The sequence below is a fragment of the Pleurodeles waltl genome, chromosome 3_1 (assembly GCF_031143425.1).
Source record: "Pleurodeles waltl isolate 20211129_DDA chromosome 3_1, aPleWal1.hap1.20221129, whole genome shotgun sequence".
NCBI lineage: Eukaryota > Metazoa > Chordata > Amphibia > Caudata > Salamandridae > Pleurodeles > Pleurodeles waltl.
In genome coordinates this window covers 936,095,019-936,117,677 of record NC_090440.1, presented here as the reverse complement: position 1 = coordinate 936,117,677, position 22,659 = coordinate 936,095,019, and the positions used below count along the sequence as shown (strand labels likewise).

General features: G+C 42.3%; 1 protein-coding gene across 1 annotated transcript in view; it reads left to right on the top strand.

The window, feature by feature from the left end:
- GRHL3 (grainyhead like transcription factor 3) overlaps positions 1 to 20,254 on the top strand; it is a 71,704-nt gene extending 51,450 nt beyond the window's left edge. Inside the window, exons 14-16 of the mRNA XM_069223951.1 lie at positions 2,815 to 2,900; positions 7,295 to 7,359; positions 18,826 to 20,254. Of these exons, the coding sequence (XP_069080052.1) occupies positions 2,815 to 2,900; positions 7,295 to 7,359; positions 18,826 to 18,940 (266 nt within the window). The 3' untranslated portion in view covers positions 18,941 to 20,254. The remainder of the gene's footprint in view (positions 1 to 2,814; positions 2,901 to 7,294; positions 7,360 to 18,825) is intronic.
- The last annotated feature ends 2,405 nt before the right edge of the window (positions 20,255 to 22,659 follow it).

Sequence of the window (22,659 nt, the reverse complement as noted above, 5' to 3'; positions counted from 1 at the left end):
AAATAAACACACTTAGCTTGTTTACCCACTTGAAAGCACCTTTTCTATGAACTTATCTACAAGTTCAACCAACCAGCCTACAGTTATGCACCTTTTGTTGGAACTTGTATGGCTTTTCATGTTTTGACGTGTTGGATGCTTGTATAGTGCTTATTAACTCATCCTGAAGGTGGTGCAAAGCGAGGCAGGGAAACAGAAGATGGATGTCGGTTGGTGGAACGACATAGGAAACAAGAAAGGAGGGGATATAAGTAATAGTTTATGGAAAAGGAAGGGGACCTGTCTGTGTGTTGGCCCCACCATTGTTAATTTGGCAGTAATGTCTCAGTACAGGTGTGGGTAATGGTGAATGTAGTGCAGCTCAATAATTACATTGAAGATTCCAATGATGCCCCTATTTTTACAGGAGGTATCTTAAAAGCTGACTCCTCACTGTGGCTATTAAACAGCCTAAGTGCCACATTTACAGTCCTAACCCAGGCAAACTTAATTATGTTTATTTTCATATTTTGAATTAAGGTGCTGAAGTTGGGAGAATTGTTTTGTAGGTCTTTCTATGTTGAGTGGAGGTTAACTGCAAGACATGGGGAGATTAGGCACGTCCTGGATGTACTGTGGAAAAGCTTCAGTTTACTGCGAAGAGTAGAGCATCTGAGAAGGTGTGTAGCTGATAGGTAGAAAGTTCAATACGTTCAGACCGCCTTTGGGAGAATGTCAGAGTAGTAGTAGGTGTTTGTGGTACATAAGTGTTATTAAAAGAGGTTTGAGTGGGTTCTATTTTTGTTATAACTGTTATTAAGAGAGGTTTCGAGTGGGTTTTATTTTTGTTTTAAGTGTTAGTAAGAGAGGTTTTGAGTGAGAGTGATTTTTCTGGAATTCAAGCCTCCGAATATCTGGAGATTTCACGTAGAAGAGGCCTGTCCAAATTGGGCCGGAGCGTTGCTAGATGGTCAGGAAAACCACTGTCTATGTAATTCATTGTCATTTAGTTTATTTCTGTACGCTATTATCTCATTTGGATGTCAGGAACATCTGGCACTGAACCTGGATTAACAGTAGACAACTTGATCTAAATAGACACCAATGTGTCAAAAAACGACAGCAAAGCTATTAATCAGCAGTGGTCTTTCTTTGCTAAAACGCTCTCAGAGATGGATTAAAAACCATTAGTTTGGAAAAGCTGACCTGGCACTCGGGCTAATGCTGGATAATCTCGATCTGGTTAGACACAAACCTTTCAAAAAGTGTTGAAGCTGATGATCAACGACAGTCTCTGAGTATTGGACCAACATAACTTCTATGGTGCTTTAAGAGTTGGGTGGGAGATAATTGTTGGGTACAAAGGAACAGTACTTCTGGCCCTCCTTGACCACTGCTGGTCAAACCTGTCTAGTCAGATATACATCTTTCAAAAGATGATACACCTGACATGTGAACATTGGTCCATGCTAGCTTTAAGCTTTAGATGAAACACAAAGATTTGGAACAATGGAACTGCCCTCATAGATCACTGTTGTGCAAACGTGATCTACATGGTCACCAATGTGCCACAATATGATACATCTGTTAACTAGAATCGGAGTATTGTGACTTCAGTGCTTTGCGAGTTAGTTGAAAGAAGATGGTTTGGAGGAATAGCCTCATAGGTCAGGTCATTATAATACATAATTACTCAGCTTCCACGAATGCTGAAAAGACCGAGTATCTACTGATCAATTGATAATTGTCCATCATTGGCTTTAAAGAAATTTGCCTGCTGGGGTTATTGCATCATTTTTAAAAACTGGGATCTTCTACATTGTAGATTCAGAAACACCAGAATTTTCCCTACAAGCCTTTAAAGAAATACTTCAAACAATGAAATCCTCATCATGTGGTACTAGGTAATTGTTCATTGTAGCAGCACTGGCTTGTGAATATTTCTGTATTTCTGATAATTGTTGCTCACTTGACACCTGGGTTTGGTTGAACAGAGTCCACATATGACACCTCACAGTAGCTGTGAGGAGTGCTTGAAATGTGCTCAGCCTACCCTAACTAAAGCCCTGTTTCCCGTGACCCGAAAGAGTCACAGGCAGTGCTCAGTGAAAGAAGCAGTTAGTTGTTATCAATGCACTAAGCATTGTATGCTTTGGAGAAGAGAGCTTCCCTTTCCCTGGTCATCTTGAGAAATGAAAGCACAGTAATGGGTCAAACAAAGAAAGCAAACATAAGCCAGATGGCATACAGAGAGACACAACACACCATAAGTGTGGCAACATCCAAATTCAGTCAACGTTTGTTTATTACACGTCCTTTTAAACCCCAAAACTTTTAACAACCATGAACCCAAAGATCACATTAGATCTGTTGAATAAATGTACTGCCTATCCGGTTACCTCGCTCACTCGCTCCTATTTTTTTCTCCTCTCTTACCTTCTCTCTTTATCTGTTAACCTCCAGCTTTTTTCTTCAGATGTCCTATCCCACTTTCCACTTGCAAGTCTTTCTTCTTTGCTCATTTTATCTCCTAGAACCCTCCTTTTTCACCAGCATTTTCAACTTTCAAGCTGCCTCCCTGACCCCCTTGATCTCTCTTTCACCATCCCCTTACACTTTCTCTTTCCTTCTTACTCCCACCCTTTTACATTTCTTCTTTCTCTCCCTGCTTTCTTAACCTCGTTTCTTTTCTTTCCCTGTTTACCACTATTCTACTCTCATGAACAATCATATTATCTTACGAATATAAGGGATTTATATTAAACTCTCCCAGCACTGATCTATAATAGTTTTATTATAAAAAAAAAAGGCTAACAACCTATGTTTTATTCTTAGTATTGTTGTACGTACGTCAAGAATCCGAGGAAGTGTTTGATGCCTTAATGTTGAAGACACCGGACCTTCATGGGTTAAGGAACGCAGTAAGTTTCACTACCATTAAGTATTTTGTGCGATGACACTGCATTTTCCAAAATTGCTTATATGTATGCCATGATCCTAAATGGGAAGCTAGATGTCAGGTTCATTCAAATCAGTCAGTATTTATCCTACGAAAATATGATATTAAAAATGTCATCCTACAAAAATATCCTGGTCAAATATTAACTACCATGGTATTGCGAAGGTAAGTATGTTTACGTAAGAATAGATTTACTATTCGTAGTTAACGAACTTTGTACTATATATTGTCGGGGTACAGAGATGTGCACTTAAAAACAGTACATCTGTTCCTACCAACCCTTTGTTTACCTTTACTGTACTGTGGTAGGCTATAATAATTTTGTAGATGATATTCGGCCTCATAACCCAGCAGGGCGACATAACTTGAAGGTCAAGCTATGTTGTATTTAAGAATTTATAAGTTAGATGTGAACTGATTCTCGAGGAGGTTTAGCGTCTTGTTGCTGAGCTTAGAGATTGATGGCCCAAATACTACATTATTTGACCTGCACGGCCTACTCTACAGGGGCCTGTGTTACGACCCTGTAATCACCACGGAAATTCATCATGATAAAATTGTTCTCAGGTGTATTTCATGTGGGTATTCGAGAAACCTAATTGGATGTTATTCGGTATTCTGTAGCTCGACGAGCCCAGCTCTATTTTAATACATTTGTACCGCCTGTTGAGTGGAACAAAAATGCACATGGGTGCGAATGCCAGGACCGTCTCAAAACATTTATGCGCGCTAGACGTGGTACATTTTTGTGAACTTCCCATCCCTCAGGTTGTGCACGTGCAACATTGCAGGAATTGGCGGTGCATGTGAGCCCTTTCTGCTCCAGGAGGGACACAGTGGCGACCATCTGCATGGTCCAAGCAAAGCAACAGAGGGAAATCCAGATGGGTGAGAAAGGAGGAGGGGATAGGAAAACGGCGGCAAAGGGAGGTAGCAGGGATGAAGAAAAACTTGCAAGAGAGTGAAATAAAAAAACAAGGTGGGCAGGGTGGGGGAAGAAAGATGCATGGGATGGTTACAAAAGTAGGCAGCCCTGGTGAACTGCAGTCTTTGCACCCAGCAGTCATGCCGCCAGGCTCCTGAGAAAACCTATGGGCCGCTGTGCTTGCCTCCTTGCTTATTATGTATTTATTTTTTGTTTATTTAAATTATGCACTGGCCTAGAGAACTCAAAGGTGCGTCCGCAAGTTTGAATTTTTTCGTAGTTCCACTGCAAACTCCGGCCTGCGTGAGATATGAAGGCGAAGGCTGTGCAGTTTTCTGTGTGTTGTGGAAGCTTCCGCCATGTTCTGTAACCGCTCGGCCCGCATGCACAGCCCATTGATCTTTATCAACACAGGCTCTGACACAACCGACTCCGAAAATCAAAATACAAGCAGGCTTATCTGATGACAGCCGGGACCAGGCGCCTGGCAGAGACCTTTCCTGAATGTGTGTTTTTGGCTCCAGGGATGTACTCCGATAAAGCCTTGTGTGCAGGGGGGTCAACAAGGACCAGTTCATTTAGTGAACTCATTTAAGAGTTACAGTTGCCACCCTAAGGTGTTGCTTGCGACCACTGGCGTAACGAAACTTGAGGAGGCCCCTATGCAAAGTAGCTGGAGGTGGACCCCTCTCCCTTGACCCCACCAGAAGTGTGTGGACCCTGAAAGTGTCCCTTATTGAGAGGTTCCCCTAGATCTCGAGGCCCCCCCACCCCATGTACAGCCGGGGCCTTTGTTAAATAGCTGGAGGGGGACCCCCTCTCCCTTGACCCCACCAGAGGTGTGTGGACCCTGAAAGTGTACCTTATTGAGAGGTTCCCCTAGATCTCGAGGCCCCCCTCCCCACGCACAGCCGGGGCCTTTGTTAAGTAGCTGGAGGGTGACCCCCTCTCCCTTGACCCTGCCAGAGGTCTGTGGCCCCTGACAGAGTACCTTATTGAGAGGTTCCCCTAGAACTCGAGCCCCCCCCCCGCACAGCTGGGGCCTTTGTTATGCCACTGCCTGTTTCACAACCCTGTGTTTGAACCAATCCCACCACTTATTGTTTAAAACAACCATGCTTTAGGCTTTTTTTCGCTATAGTAGGCAGTTGTTTTTGTTTCGGGTTTCCAACAGTGATTGTTTTAAAAAAAAAAATACAATGTCTCATCATTAGGTCAAAGGTCAGTTTATACCTTTTGCTGTCACATCTTCAGTGTCAATATATGCATGGCAACATTTCTGCACTGAAATTGCACACCTGAGTAGATACAGCAAATGCTATCTTAAAATATTTGACTATACATCTCGAGTTTGAAAATTTGCACACTCAACTTGTTTCAAGAGCTATGATCAGCTTGGAATGTAGAAGAACCTCTGACATAGAGGGCACGTCGCCAGCAGCCTCATGAGACACAAAACCACCTGGAGCACCTGCTGCACTTCTGTCTAACTAGCAATCACTGCTCCCAGACCTTTGACCCAAACCCCAAAACGATCAAGCAGAAACCTCTTGGTGGGGGACTGTTTGGCTAAACAGGTTTGTTATCTTGACCCCATCATCTGTAGGCCACATTCTCACAGCAGCTAGGTCACTGATGACAGCAAGGTAGATGTCTGGAGTTTGCTGGTCTGTGGAGTTTCATGAGGAGTGGATGACTATGCCTTCACGCAGATGAAACTGCGCTAGTATTTGAGGTCAAATTGGCTTGTTTTTATTCCCAGCCACACATAAAAGGCCAATAACAGAAATAGTAGGTCATCTTAGGACAGAGGTCTATGAGTCTTCGGGTACATTGGCAGTGCAGCATTAAGAAGCTTGTGCTGCCTCTGTAGGTACAAGAACTATTATACTGCATACCCAGCTATATGATTGAGCATTCTGAAAGGATTTCCTAAAGACATGGAAGCCGTGCTTAATTTGAACCTGTGGTTTCCGTGCTCAGCACCAACACTTAATGGTCAGCACCAGCACTTATGAGCAGTTTGCCTAATTAACAGACCAGCACAGCAGCGGTTGTTTATTAATACAATATACATTCAAAATACTTGTGTCCCAAGATATTTCTATAGCTTTGGGAGCTTGGAATATTGTAAATTGTCACACTTGTAGGAGTGCGATGGTTTGTAGTTGTGTTTCTATTGTCACTGGCAGTGATGTCAAGGGTGATGGGTGGTGCAAGCTACAGCACCTTCCTGACAAAGGCCCTGAGGCTTATTTGTTTACAAATTAACCCCTTTATGGAAGTGTCACGACGAAATTCACCCTGGGGCTCTTTTAATTCTCTCTCTCTCTGCATCCACGGAAACTGTAATAAAAGTTATACTAGCAACTTGAATAATGAAATCATTTTCATCCAAATAAACCGAAAAAGGTTATTTCTTTGGCCTTTTGCAGAATTTCGGTACCACTACCAGGTGGTGTTCTAAGATTGTTGTAACCCTAGTTTCAGTTTCCATGGTATCCACAGTCAGATGAGTTAGTTTTGTCTGTTATCCATTACTGAAAATTGACCAATTTACCGTTTGTATTTGGTTGATGTCCTCAGACCTCACTCTGTAGGTTTGAACACCAGAGATTGTGATGATGTTTTTATATGGTAGTTCAACCCCCATCACACCAAAACTGCCACCCCCGAATTGGCATCACTGGAAAAAGAGGTTGTATTTTCAGTGAGGATCAAGGCAATTTCGTTAAAGGTGTGGGAAGGGAACAAAAATGGTAGGTTCACAAAGGCCTCCCACCTGAAAACCACATGACACCAGGCTAATATAGAAAACATCACAAGAATGAAAGACTATCAGACTTGGCAAGGAGTTGGGTGCAAGCTAGCAATGCAGAGAGCAGAATACATAGAGGCTTGGAGGCACTGGGACACAGGAAGAGACACTGGGGTGCGGTGGGACTCAGGACAGGATATACTAGGTCTGGGCAGGAGACTCAAGGAGAGTACAAACTGTTAAGCAGAGCAGGAGACACATCCATGCTGGGACAACAGATGGGGCAGATCAGGCAAATGGAGGAATACAACTTTATGGTGACTTCAGTGATGAAGAGGATTAACACAAGTATATCAATAGTGTAATCGTAGGAAAAGGAAATCAATAAAATCAGTGGCCAAAAAGGAAAAAATAAAATTTACTTGAGACAAAAAGAGGTACTAGAACCAAAAAGTAGTTTATTTAATCTGCTGCTAATTATTGGTAGCTGTCCCTGCGCCATAACAGATGTTATGTATAGCAGTCTAATGCCTCCAGGAGCTGGCAGCATGCAACAGAAAATAATGTCCTCTTGTCAACAAGGCTAGGACTCCTCCAGTTTAGCTAACTCTTTGTGTGAAACACCTTAATTAACATGCCAAAATTCACAAGACAGCACTTTCTTCTCCTGCAGATTTCAGAAAAATATGGACTGCCAGAAGACAGAATTCATAAAGTGTATAAAAAGTGCAAACGAGGGTGAGTAAATTCCCATATTTATAATCAGCAATCCAAATCCATTGAAAAATGTTTAGTCTGTTATTTTCACGTCAAAAAACAAGTACTTGCTATTCAGTTAATTGACATCCTTGGGAGAAATTGCCGTTGACCAGCTGTAAAAGGTAACTGCTTGATTAAAAAGTGGCTTATGGGATATTGGACTGGTAATTTTTAATATATAAAAGAACAGTTACACCAAGAGACACAACTTGATAACAAAGACCTAGTCTTAAATGCAACTAAAATAAAAAGCACGTTCACCAACCACAGTTGAGAAGATGTACTATTATTGGAGATTATTAGTGGAGAAGTGTGGCTCAATGGTTAGAGCGGCAGACCCTGAAGCAGAGATCTGGCTCAAGACCAGGGTTCAAGTCCCGCTTCGGCAGGTCTTGGGCTCAATTCCCCTTGACCAGATAATTCTCACCTCGGTGCCTAATCTAATTCATGGGTCCCACTCTGCAACTCTGGGCAATAGCTTGCTTAATCTCCACAATGGGGGTGCTCAGGAGTGGGTGCCTCACAGGGAAAAGCCAGGAGGGGTTACATAGCAGTATGAGTACAGCGCCTTGAGACCCTAACGGGTGAGTAGTGCGCTATACAAGTGCTAATTTACATTTTACATTGATATAAGCTATCGGATCCTGTGGACACCGTTTGTAACCTGCCCTTGAGAATTTTCACCAGAGTTGTTGTTCAGGGCACACAAAGTTGTAAGTCAGCAGAGCTTCAGTTTAGAACATTTTAGTCGAATTTAAGGGCAGTTATGGAAACAATCATTTGCAATGCAATGGGTCTTGTGTTTGCTCGAGTTAGAGCTATTAGCGTTCTAAATTCCTAACTGGACTTTTCTTGCCACATAAATTAAAAATGAAAAGTAAAACAGTTGATATAAGGAAGCTGGTTCAAAGCGCCACAGCCGCCATGAGCATGAGCGAGAAGGAGAGACACAAAAGGAAAAAGAAGTTCGCTCACAGTCAAACATATTGGCAAATGTGCAATCATCCATGTAACAGGGTCGATGGCCAAGGTGGTAACAAAACTGCCCCAAGGAGGGACAAATGTAAAGCATTTACCAATGATAACAAAGGATTTTTGAAAGGCAAACCCATAAACGAGTGATAGAGATGGGCGTGCAATGGGTGTGGTTAAAAACTGCTGGGCACTGGTTACTATGAGTTCCTCAGCTACGTGATCTCTTCTCAGAACCCTGGTATGTTTGGTATCAAACATCACAGAATAATAAACCCTCACTGATTCCAGTGATGGATTTTTCAAGCCATGCACCCAGAGGGCACTTTAGAGGTGCCCCCTGAAAACCTACCAGCTACTAGTGTGTTGACTGACTGATCCTGACCGGTTCAGCCACCAAAGACGTGCTTCTGGACCCCCACGGTGAGAGCCAGTGTTCTCGAGGCCAGAGACAAAAGTATGCACTGGGCAGGAGTGTTACCTCCACTCCCAGGCAAGATGGACATTCCAGGGCGGGGAGCTTCAAAGGCATTGCTGCCCAGGTTTCTCCAGATGGTGGAGATGACCAACCTCCCTTACCTGACCCCACTTTTAGTGGCAGCACAGGCAAGAAAATTAGGAGGAATGCCTGATTCATGCCAGTCCCACCCCTAAGGTGGGCGAGATGAAGTGGACACTACCTTTTAAATTCCTCCATCTTGTTTGGAAGGGATGTAGGCCACAAGGGTTAGGGCTATGCCCACTTCCCAACGGAAGTGTTATAAAAAGGGTGTAGTCACCTTATCGTGTGTAGCCTATTGGCTACCACCTGTTCTCCCTGTAATGCACCTAAATTCAGTATTTAGGTGGCACACCCGAACCCTAGAACTCAGATTCCTGATGACCTAAGAAGAGCCGGACACTACAGAGTTACACCAGCAGAAAAGACTGCAGACACCAAGTGAGTTGGCCCTAGGCCTACAGGCCTGTCTGCGGCCCTCAATGATCTTGTGCCCACCAGAGCTAGACCGTTGATGTCCCTAAGTCCCCTAGCATCAGAACTAGGCATCTGTGGGTTTTCTTGGTTCAGTCTCCTGGCCCAAGCCTGCAGCCCTTCTCCAAAATCGATCTTAACCACTGGTTAAGATTGGACACCCGACATTCTGTTGCCAGTCTGCACCCTGCTACCCCAATGCCACTGAGGGTGTAAATTTGGAGCTGCCTTGTGGCCCCCCTTGTGCTTACCTCAACCCCAGGAGATCGACCATTGACACTGCTTTACTGTGAGTAGCGCATCTTCGTTCTCCACCAGTCTCCATTGGTTGGCATTGGGCACCTGACCCCGAATTTGACCTTTGCACTCAGCCACCTCTGTGCCACTCTGGGTGAACTCTTGGTACTGATTTCAACCTTACCTGGTGTTGACCTGAAACTCCAAAGACTGGATTTGTAAGTGCTGTACTTGCATACAAAACTGCATTCCTGTATTCTTCCCATGGGGTAACATTAAGAGAACTTTGAAAGTTGCACTGGGTCTATTTTTGAAACTGAAAAGTATTTATGCCTGAAAGTTTACTTACCTGATTACGAAGTTCTTGGTTTTGAAACATAGATAAAAAGAAATTGTATTTTTCTAAATTGGTCTCAGATTTATTCTTTGAGTGTGTGTCTCATTTATTGCCTTTGTGAGTTTAACAAATGCTTAGCACTACCCTCTGATAAGCCTAACTGCTCGCCCACACTACCACAAATAGAGCATTAGCCCTATCTACTTTTGCCTCTGAAATACCAACTGGGGTTGCACTGGACTCTCTAACAGTGTACTTCATTTTAGTGCACTATATAGAGAGCCAGATTCCTACAAGAGGGAAGAATCCAGAAAGTGTTAATTGGGAGGATCATGGTAGTAAGATGAGGTTTTTGATGAGTAATGTAACATTTTAGTGTTACACATTCTCGTGTAAAATAGAAAAGTTACACTGTATGCTTTTTCTTCTGCGCCCTGTGGCTGCAGCAAGGGAATTGTGGGTGGCAGTTTACTGTTCACCAGTAGAAGGCGTAAGATTGTTGTGCTAAGCATTGTTTGCCACAAATTCTTATGTCGGAGTTCTAGCTGTTAAAGTTTCCCATTTATTAGTGACCCACAGCCTCTGATACGCATCCAAATATATTCCATGCATGCATAATCAGGCTCCTTGCCTGCTAAGAGTTCACCAAAGCTCTTACAAATGTGAGTACTAGAGCTAGATTAGTAAATTATCCTCTCCTCAAATAGTCTTATGCCTCTTCTCTTAAATTTCCAGTCAAAACACAGTAAGACGAGTACTTCCCAGAAGCACAGAAAGGCGGGAGACTGTCCTTAAAAAGAAAACCAGTATTTAATGTGTTCTTAGCAGCCTGTGTTGTGTGATGTCTCTCAAAGGATAATGGACTGATCCCTTGGGCTTTAGGGGATTTTATTGGAATCTTATTAATAGTCATTGTATCCCACCTAAAGCCGTAAAGTGTTGGTATGTTTTCAAAATACTTTAATGAGGAAACTCACAGGTGGCTATCCCACCCCCAAACATGTGAGGGATTGAGTAGGTTGGCCTACGAAAATCCCTTTATCCTTTGCAAAGGCGGTCAGTTAGGTCTGGAGGTCATTTAGCTGGTATGTAAGTAAACAGGTTCCCAATCTATCATGACAGCAGGAAGCCTCCTTTCTAAATGACACCTGCGTTGCTTTTTCCAAAATAATTCCCCCAGTTTTCTTGTTCAAGTTTTTGGAAACGCAAATGCAATAAGAAAAGACAGCATTTTTAATGATATATTTTATTGTCATCATAAAACCACAAGAACAATCAATGTCATAAAACCTTTAAAAGGCAATCCACTGCAAATTGATTAATTTGATGTGTTTTTTTCCCTCTTGGTGTTGCAATAGTGCCTTTTTGTTCCCCTATGTTACTGTTGACCCGATTTTTATAACGTTAATTTATACTTTCAGGAGTTCAAATTTTAAAGAATTGTTCCTTGAAAAGAAGGGATAACTATCTGGACTACTTCCATATTTGAGAACATTAGTTTTTTTAAAATGCAGCAAAAAATTAGATTGATTGTAAACATCGCATAACTTTTCTCTACTGTACTATCAGTTGTCTGCTTCGGAGTAGACATTATTATTCTGTGTTATTGTCAAAATGAGGTTATCTGCCAGAAAAACGCATAGTTTATTTATGTATTAATTTATCTTTATATCCACGATCTTAATCATCATTTACTGAATAGTTATTCACATGAATAAAATGATGCTGTACACATAAAAATACATAACAAATATTGTTTTCTGTCTTAATGGCAGTTTGCTTTGGTGTATTTACTTCAGTGGTAACACCACATTAAAACCCTCTGTAGGCTGTGAGTCCTTTGATGTGTGGTTGCGGAGGAGGCCACCTTCGCACAGTGGTATGGACTTCCGCCAAGGATCCCTCAGAAAGAGTCCCCTGTTGTCTCTTAAATGGAAAGCTACAGACACTGCACAGCATGCAGGGCTTCCCATCACTCTTTGCAAGAATAACTAAAAAAGAACCGTTTGTCCTGATAGACTCAGGCTCAGCTCGATGACAGTGAAAGGCAGGCTGAATCATTAGGAAATGAACAGATTAGCTGACAGAAGCCTCCCAGGTAGGTGTACAGTGAGTTGCGTGGCAGGCGCTACCTGACAATCGACTATGTCTGCCCCGATCCTGCAGGCCTCCAGAGGCACAAGCCTTTCATGTTCTTTTCCCCACTTCCAAGAAGATCCGTCTGCCCTGGAAGTTCTTTGGCGTCCAAACATGAGGCTGTGCACAGTCTAAAGGGGTTATCCTGGAAGGATGGCCTAACAATCGAATCCCAAGCAGACATCATTCAGCAAAGCAACATTATGGGATGCCTATTGTGAGAGGTAGGGGTGCAGGATTGGATAACGAGAACTGCTTTTTCCAATGCCGGACGGCCCCTTTAATCAGTTTAAGGCACTTTCCTGGACTTGTGTTTGCTGCCAAACCGCCTGGGCACACTGTAGTGGAGCTGATGGCTACACCGCAGCTGCGTGGGCTCGGAGAGGCCCTCGGCAGAATGGGTGCCTGCCAAAACGAAATTAAAGCAAGAACATCAATAGCAGGCAAGTCAGGGCTTTGCCTGCACACGCCAAGAGCCGGTATCCTTTGGAGAACTTTAACTTTCGTGTCCCCTCTACTGCACAATACTGTTCATTCATCTCGCAATGAAGGTTTCCAAAAATGTGGTGTTTCTCACACATGGTTGTCAGCTGCCAGACCGCTTATACTATCAGTGCTGTTGTGAACGTTTAGGTATTTTCAACTTTATTTCTACCCAACTTCAAGGCTCGTCATCCTTCAACCTCCCCACCCCCAATTCATTTAATCGATTGTCCGCTGAAGCGTTAACAAGGACCCTGTGTTGCATGACTAACAAGACCTGTTCTCCTTTTCCTCTATGTCTTACGAGGAACATCAGAACAACTGCATAGAATCTGTCAGGCTTCCTAACCAGACTGTACCAACCCTTCCTGTCTTACTATCACGGTGCCTGAGATCATCTTGGAATATTCTTGTCAATTAACAGCCAAAACGACCAAGCGTAGACAAAACCTACTGGTTTAACCTTGACATACTACAGTGTTTAATTTGTATGTATTTATGTTTGCAAACACACCATAGACTTTAAAAGTAATAAAACGTAAAAATACATCTGAGCACTGGCGGGGTGCATTTGTTTGCAAAACAAAAAGTACAAAATAACCCTTTGCAAAAATCACTTTAGGAATTATAGCGGATTGCTTTTTAGGTGGATGTGTACAAGGCAAAATGCCATCATTCACATTGAAGTGAGGGCTGAAGATATATATATATATATATGTATATATATATATATATACACAAAGACTCACACAATAAAATATCCTATTTTCAAACATTGCTAAGTGTGGGGAAGTGCTATAATATGCAAGAGGCAAAGCCTTGAGCTAGTCATAATGCCCCCTCCCATCCCTCGACAACGGCAATAAATAGCATATTGCACTTTGTGCATCTGCATACATGGTTTATGGCATGGCATTTTTTCATATGTGTTTATTTTAACAAAAGGTATTTAACTTAAACCAGGATACAAGGGGTTAAACATGTGAAGCAAGGTAAAATCACATCGAAGAAACCTAGTAACTTTTAGGAGAGTTGCTTTCCTGTGTAAAAACATTGTTTCATGTAGCCTGTGAGGCACTGAAAAGTTTTTTTCTTCTGTAGATTTTCCTGCAGGAGCAGCTCGCGGTGCTTGGAGGGGGCGGGGCGGCACCGGGTTGGGGTGGGGGTTGCATGAGAGATAAACATTAAAGTACATTTTAAAAAATAAAACACTTACCTCGTTCCTCGCCACGCCCGTGCTGCTCCTCTACCATCTTGCTGCTGCAGGCACAGGCTCCCAGCCTGCCCACTGGCCAATCCTGACACTGCTCAAAGCAGCGTCAGGATTGGTAAGGAGAGCCCATCCAGGGTGCTCCCAGGTAGACTAAGAGCCTGAGCAGGCTCCCTCAGTTGCCGGGCTGGAGACAGCCTTCTGCACATGTATGTTTGTCCGGCCTGAGACGGCTGGCCAAACATACATGTGCTGTGAGGGGGAGTGCTCTCCCCCTCACTGCTTGTCAGCCCGTTGCCCTGCCCCTTCAAATGAAAAGGATAATAAACAAAGTTTATTATCCTTTTCTTTCAAAGGTTTGCTCCTGCCGCTGTTGGGGGTGGGGGGGGCGACGCTCCTCCGCCCTAAAGGAGGAGCCGCCCCTGTTTTGCTGTACTCTGGTAATAAATTCAAATTTGACCTTTGCACTGTGGTAATAAATGTGCAAATATGTGTTTATTAGGATAGTTGCTCTAAATAACACATTTGTGGGCCACATTCATTTTCACTGTATCTACATACATACATATATGTGTGTGTGTGTATATATATATATATATATATATATATATATATATATATATAGATAGATTGATAGATAGATAAAGTAAATGAGAGTATAGGTGCAAACTCATATTTAATACTACTGTAAAAAGGCATATATATGCATGCCAATGGGCTGAGCCTCATTATTTAAATGTATATATATATGTATATATATATATATATCAATCACACACACAATCCCTGCGATCTCTCACCTCCTGCGTGAGCCGGCATTACCTCAGCAAGCAAGGAGCTGCTTTTAATAGCCGCTCGCTGCTTGCTGGAGCAGTATCTGCGTGCAGGGAAGGCAGATGAAAATTCTGCTTTCTGACAGCAGGCCTTTTTGACAGATCCTGCTATTAGAAAGTGGAGTTATGTTTGTTTACTTTTGATTGGTGGGTGCTGTCAGCTCCCACCAAGTGAAAGTAAACAGCTATGTCCCGGGGGTGGGCACCTCAGGACAGAGCAGGAGCGGCCCTGGGGGGTGGCGGTTCCCAGGGCCATCTGTGCCTCCTGAAGGGGGGGGCGATGTGCCCCCCCTCCAATGTGGAAATAGCCCTCAGAAGGTGGTGGTCCCCAGGGCTATGGGGGTCAGAAACAGACCCCTTTACATGTTTTACTATTTGCCCTGGGAGGTGATGGTTACCGGGGCTACAGGAGGCCGGGCAACCCCCACACCCAATTTCTGCAATGCCCCAGGGAAGTGGTGGTCCCAGGAGGCTGCAGGGATGCCGCGTGCCCCCTCCACCCCCACATCATAAACATTGAAGCCAACCTCGGGGAGGTGGTGATCCATGGGGCTTCAGGGGACCAATCCCCCCCTCATTTACATCTGTGCCCCGGGTAGGTGGCGGTCCCCGGGGCTAAAAAATTGACAATGATGTCAGGACTTGGCCCACCTGGGGGCTTAAGTATTGCAAAGTGCAGCAGCCTGTGCTTCCTTTTTTTTTCCCACTGGATCCGCCGCAAATTGTGGCGAAAATATAAAATAAAATGCTTTTTAGCGCTAGGGGTTGGTCCCTTGGAACCCCAGCACCCTAGCTAAGGAGTCAAGGTGTCCATACCCTGGTCCCTTTTCTTTAATTTTTTACCTTTTCCTGGGACTGAGCTGAAACCGAGTCCCAACATAGCTGCCAACACTTTGTTGTTGAAGAGCTGGTAGCCAATCAGATCTCAGCACAAAAAAGTGAGGGGTCGGAAATCTTTTGCGTCCTTATATATACAAATTTGGATTTCCTTTACTTTCTCAAAAACTACTAAACAGATTTCCAGCAAATAACAAAAAGGTCTCCTTCCGAACAAAGAGCTACCTTTCTGCCACATTTGGTGTAATTCCATCTAGTGGTTTAGGCGCTATCGCTGTTCAAACTCCCTATGGAGAAATGAATAGGAAAAATGTGTTTTGGGACCCTCACCCCCTTTTTTCTCTTCCCCTAGATCACCCCGGAAAGCAGCTGAAGTGAGCATCATATTTTCTTGGATAATTTTGTGAAGATTCATCAAAAGGCGCCAAAGTTATTAGCAAAACAAATAACTCTCTTTCTATAGAAACTAGGCCCTAGTAATAACCTAATGGCTACTGCCATATATATGTTATGGCCAGAGGCAGCTTGGATATAGAGAAATCTAGAGAGTTCCCTATAGCCCTTAAGAAGCAGCTAGAACTGTAGATGGTGGGGTCAGTCACATGTCAGGCCATTGTGACCCTAACGTGTGCATGCATTATGTCTCTCACAAAGCCTGAAAAGCTTTACCTTGAATACAATTTTTTGCTGAAAGACTAGTAAGACCTGTGCAAATAGACACGCTGTATGCCCTGTGCAGGGCGCTCTCGCTTTCATAGCAATCGGAGACACTGCACAGCCCAGCCCCATTGTGCTGTCCAAACGGAATTACTATTCGGGCCAGAAGGAAAAATTGAGAATAACAGTGGGTGTATCATTTAAAGAGAAGTAATTGCTATTTTCAACACTGATTTCTTAAGTAACTGGATGAATCACGTAACGCACCAATGCCCTCCCTTAATTTGTGGTGGAGGAATTCCAGGAAACGCCAAAGTTTATTTTTGTAAATCCTATACAGAAAGTCTTCTGGGCGAAGACCGATATGATCAGCTTTTCGCACATGGGTGATTGCGTGATGGATTAGTCGGGCATTGTGTGCTGTTGGCGTAGGCCCAATTTCTGCTCTTTCTTTTCATGTAAAATGAGACAAGCAAATTCAAATGACAGCAGGTCACGCATTGTGCAGGGCTGTTGCTTCAAGTGACAATGCACTCATGGCATACAGCGGCTCTAATAGCTGTCATGAGCCCCTGCCAGTAGGTGTTAGCGGGTGCTCAAAATGGCAGCCATTGAGTTAGACTTGCTACATTCAGCGCCTCCTCCTTTTTGTTATCAATGTTAACAAGGTAAGGAGATCTCTGGAGGCCACAGATATTTCTATGCTCGCCTGAAACACTAGCGCCTACACTGGCCGAGACTGAAAAAAGCGTTATAGTTAGTTAAGCTAGTCATTCGAGGTTTCATAGAATAGCATCTTATTTCAGTACTATGCTTCCTACTTTCTAGGGCGATATAAATTATATCTCCGTTATTATCCAATTAAAAGTGGATTAGCTGTGGTGCACGTAGGTAATGTACCAGGCCAGTCATCATGCAGATTGCATGGTTTTCAAGATTAGACACCTTGCTTCCTGCACCCATTGTTCACCACCACACAATGTGTGCCTGATGAGGTAAGGTTTAGCTGGCAAGATGGTTCAGCAAGTAAAAGACTTTCTGTATGCATCTAGTGCAACCTGTGGTTCCTAGGTTGAATCATCTCAAGACCAACAGACACGTTCTTCTTTCAACAAAGACTGTGATATCAAGTACCATTAAACTGGACAAAAGTAACACAAGGTTCCATGTTCCACATCCAGTATACTGTACCTGTTTGCACCTTAACTACATGCTGTCCTCAGTGCAGGCACAATTCTAACATTTCGTACTTGCTTTGAGGAGACCTTATTAGTGGAAGACAGAGCTACTGTTTAAAGCAATGGCTCTGTCTTTCACTGGATGCTGAATGGCCTCTGTTTGAAGAGGCGGAAGGGCATCCCCTGCAGAATGGTGCAATATATCACCCATGCATGCTGACTTTTTTGCAGTCGTCTACCACCAATATATATTGTTAAAAACATTAAGTATTTCATTTCTAATGAAATATTTTGACATTTGATATTAGTAAAGCATGTGTGCTCTGAGATTTTAAAGGATTCTGTAAGGCAAGAGTCTGGCAAAGATAGCCTACTGAGAAATTACCCTCCCCCATAAGGTAGCCATATCTTGATCCATGGAGCGGCCCTATCCGTTGAACTACTTAAATCAAAAAGAGCACAAGATTGTGAAACTGAATCACTCTCAGGTACTTTGTAGTAACAGGTCCTGGGTCATGTACAACATTAGAGAATTGAACAGATGATGGAACAATACATAAAGAAAAGATTGAATTGCCTGTAAGGGGGCACATAACGGGATACTATCTAAACTTGCAGTGGTGTGATCTCCACACCAGTGCCCTTTCTCATTACAGATGATTTTTTCCCATCTTTAGGATTTTAAATAGAGCCTGCCCATACCTTACTTCTGCTTGTTATGTGGTTGCAGGAGCCAACATGCTGGTAGAAGTTTTAACATAGTAATTGAGTGAAAGGCCACCATATTGTCTTTAGTTATGTTCCTCGCTAGTGTTATAACAATGTGTTATGGTTTTAGTATTGTCTTGCAAAATATCAACTCCACAATATCGACTACCACCACATCATCAAGTTAAGTAGATGTAGAATTAAGGATAGTAAATCTGTGCCTCCCTATATTTAATTACCTACATAGTGATACTCATTATAGTAAAGTTAGTATTTTTGTAGGTCAATAGTAAATCCATTGTACTGTGTCACACAACTTTTGTGCCCTTTGTAAAATAGTATTTTTACCCCAACTCCTTCACTTTACCTGACACAAGCCTTTATCAAAAGAGTAATCCCAGTTACTCATAGTTTCTAATAAAAAGTAGCCACGTTTTTAAATATGGCTGCTTGGATACACAGCCACAGCTGATGATTTTGTCTTGTTGTAGTTGGTTCCTATAAAATTGGTAGCTGAATCTTCATCCATAAGATCCAACAAATGCTTGAATTATAGAAACACGAGTATCAGATTGTATGGTGTCACCTATGTATGAGGGAATATGGATGAGGAAAGGAGATAAAATACGTTGTGTCCTAAGAAAAATAGGTAAAATGAAAGAGGGGTGACACAAATCTGCCATTGAGAATGGGCTTATGGGGAGATAGTTCATGTTTCTTAAAAAACAACCAACACTTGCAGAATGGGAATGTTTTCAAGTGATTTGTGAAATTATACATTTCAGTAGAATAAGTACTTAACATTGTTAAAGCACCACCTAAAAAGAAATTACAAAAATGTTTAATTCATATTTTCTAAGTATTGTATCATTTTTTTCTTTTAGAATTCTTGTCAATATGGATAACAACATCATCCAACATTACAGCAACCACATGGCCTTTCTGCTTGACATGGTGGAGCTGGAGGGAAAAATACAGATCACGCTAAAGGAGCTATAATGACGCACCGCCTGAATTTTTGGACCTTTTAACACAAACTCTGCCAGCTGTGAATGAAAGGCAAAATTGGAACGGGCTAAAACCTCCGACGCCAGAAAACCTCAGCCTTTTGCTTTCATGCACTCCCAAAGGCACGGTGCCACCCAAGGACATAATGGAAGTATTCTGAAGCCGCGTTAACAAAGTGACTGTGGAAAAGCACGCGTGCAAAGTTTGCATCGCCGAAGCGTATGTTGAATTTTTATGTAACTTTTTTTTAATACATTTTGTAAAGGCGGGCTGTTTATGAACTTTTGACTGTTCTGGAGAAACCTATAAAGCCGTCGTGAACGCGGATGCGGAGAAACCTCCCCTTGAACCTTGATAACTGAATACCTTTGTTCCAGTGTTGATTTTGGCACAGCCGACTGTGGATGGACACTTTCAAAAGTCTACAGAGGGGCCGTTTTCACGAACTGCAAGCATAACAGTAGCCAACACATTTGGAGTCCTGGCCTGGTGTTTTATACCAAATGTTTCAGAGGTTTTGGCCAGACGAGGGAAAAGAAGGTGAAACGGAAACTGCGAATGAGCATTCTAAAAATAGTGGCATAGCAATAGCTTGGATAGGGTCAGAGGGGCGACGTGTCTCAAAAGCTATAGTGTCCCGTCCGAGCAATTCTTTCACGCATTATAACACAAAGCTCATCCATGTTCGACCGGAACCTGGCGTTGTTTCATATGTTGCATTTCAGGAAAGCAACCTACTGCTCTGTTTTTACACAACTTTTGCCATATGTTAAAAAAATATGACACGGCGAGCCTAATGAGTGTCACCATTGGGTCACGTTCTTTGCCACAGTAACCTAATGTAATGTGTTTACACAGGTATCCTGAAGGATGGGCCTGTAGGTTATGTGACCCGGAAGTGCATAATCCAGCAAGAAGGGAATATGGCTGCAAGTTAACGCTAAATGCATATTGCAGACCCCTTGCCTTGTGATATCCTGCGAAAGCTCTTAAGGGTCACGTGCAACCCTACTATATTGCGCAAAAAAGGCCGATATGATCTACTGGCTGTAACACTCCCGCCATCCTAACAGGCTGCAGGTTTTTTGCAATATTGTTTGATACATTTCTGAGCATCAAATTAGTTTCTGTGTTTTATGTTTGTGTAATATGTGCTTCTTTTTATGTTTTCCGTACAAAACGCTGCATTTATGTCATTTCAAAAAATACGTTTTTCGACTATAATATTGTTTTATATTTCAAACATTGTTTTTGTATATTAAGTAAACCTGCTCTGTAATAAAGGTTTTAATATGAAACAGAGAAATGTGTACTTACATAGTGTGCTTAAAAAGCTGGGATAGTTTAGTGCTAGGAAGTCCCTGTCCATCATGAATCTACTTTAGTATTAACATATTTGATTGGTGTAAATCAGGGATGCTGTAGTTCACACCCAATGATGCTTTCCCTGTTCTTGAATGAATTCATCCTAACAGGCAATATTGGGGCAGACATATTTCATGAGCAGTTTTCAGAATATGAAACACTGAATTCAGGCAGTAGAGCAAATCACATCAATTTTGATAAAAGCTTTAAATATTTGCATTACCCTTCTTGATCGCTGTTTTTCTGTCACTTCTGACCCTCGAAGCAGTGCTCTATCTGAGCTGGTGGTTGCAGGTGGGGCACACCAGGATTAATATTTGGGTGCCAGCGCTTATTTTCCCCAATCAGACTTAGATCCAGAGCAAGAGGGAACAACCATTTGCAACGCAACGGGTCTTGCATTACGTCAAGTTAGAGCTATTAGCGTTGTAAACTCCTAACCTGACTTTTCTTGCTACATTAAATTTATTTAAAAAATGAGTGCAATCACGCTGCGAAATAAAGAGAAAAAGTAGTCCAGAAACCATACCGGAAACATGGAGCCTCGTATTGTATTGTATTGTATTTTATTGTAATCTTATTTATATAGCGCTTACTACCCCTGACGAGGCGTCAAAGCGCTTTTGGGTGAGAAGCACGCTACTCTGGAACCCAACAAGAATTAGTGATGGATTAGTATCGGGAAATAATGAGTACACTTTTAGTATTATTATGAGTTAATTTGAGCCGCAGATATGAGAGTTTGTTTGTTAGATTGACTGGAGTAATGGAGGGGTGGAGGAGGAAAGAAATCCAGAAGTCTTAATTGGGAGTATATCCTTCATTTACTCAACCCAAAGGCTTGGGATGAGTAAAGGGGGATGGAGGAGGGAAGAGTATGTGGAAGGGTTAGGGAAAGCATAGTAGCAGGGTGAGATAAATGCAGGAGAATTTAGTAGGGTTGTGTGGGAGGTGACGGTCGTAGAGTGAGGTTTGGTGAGTTAGATGTGGAAGTGGGGGGAAGAGCTTAGGCAGAGTTATTTAGGAGATGAAAGTAGTAGAAAGGATTTGGGATGAGTCAGAGTGAGAATGGAGGATAGTTTGATAGAGACATGACATATGATGATGGGTAGATAAGTGTGATAAGATGAGAGCAGGAATTCATAGATATCTAGTCTAACAACCCACCCAGGAGCCATGCAATGACCCACGAACATGCCAAGCACAGAAACAACATATACACATACATGCATACATATATATACATACACACACACATACAAACACACATGAATACACACACATATGCACATACAATACATAATTAGAACCATGGGTAAAATATACTTAGTCAAGCAGGTTTAAAGAGTGTGTGTGTATTTTATTGTTATGACATAGTAGCGATACATATTTTCTAAAGAACTATACATAACTAGAACTATACACATAATCAGAAAAAATACATGCATACATATATATACATACACACACACATACAAACACACATGAATACACACACATATGCACATACAATACATAATTAGAACCATGGGTAAAATATACTTAGTCAAGCAGGTTTAAAGAGTGTGTGTGTATTTTATTGTTATGACATAGTAGCGATACATATTTTCTAAAGAACTATACATAACTAGAACTATACACATAATCAGAAAAAAATATTTATCAACATAGGCATATGAAGTCCATAGTTGTTTGAATATGGTGGTTATGAAGGAAAGAGCCAACTCTTGAGTAGTTTTCTGAAGACAAGAAAGTTATCTGTGGCTCTTATAGTTGGGGGTAATGAATTCCATACTTTGGCTGCTTTATCGGATAAGGATGTACCACCTATAGTCTTTTTCTTGTATGGTGGTGTTCTAAGGCGGGGTGCCAATCTTGAGCGGAGGTTTCTTTGTTGGATGTATTTGGTTATTTTGTTTCTGATAAAAAGCGGCCCTGTTCCATGTATAGCTTTGTGGGTGATACAAAGCAGCTTGAAAGTGCATCTTCTGGCAACGGGTAACCACTGTAGTGCTCTCAAGGCAGGGGAGATGTGGGCTTGCGGCTTTACATGTAATAGTAGCCTTGCTGCGGAATTCTGGATACGTTGTAGTTTTTTCATAATAGATAAAGATGATCCATGGTAGAGGCCATTGGCATAATCTAGTTAGGATAGTACAAGCGAGATAGTAGCTTGCACCTTGTGTGGAAATCTGAGATGGGGGAAGATGCGTCGTAAAGTCTTCAAGGTGATGAAGCTTGTTCGTGCTAATTTGTCCACGTGGGCATTCATAGTTAACTTGGAATCCATGGTGATTCCTAGGTTTTTAACTTCTTTGGATAATTGAGGAGGTAGTCCGAGATCG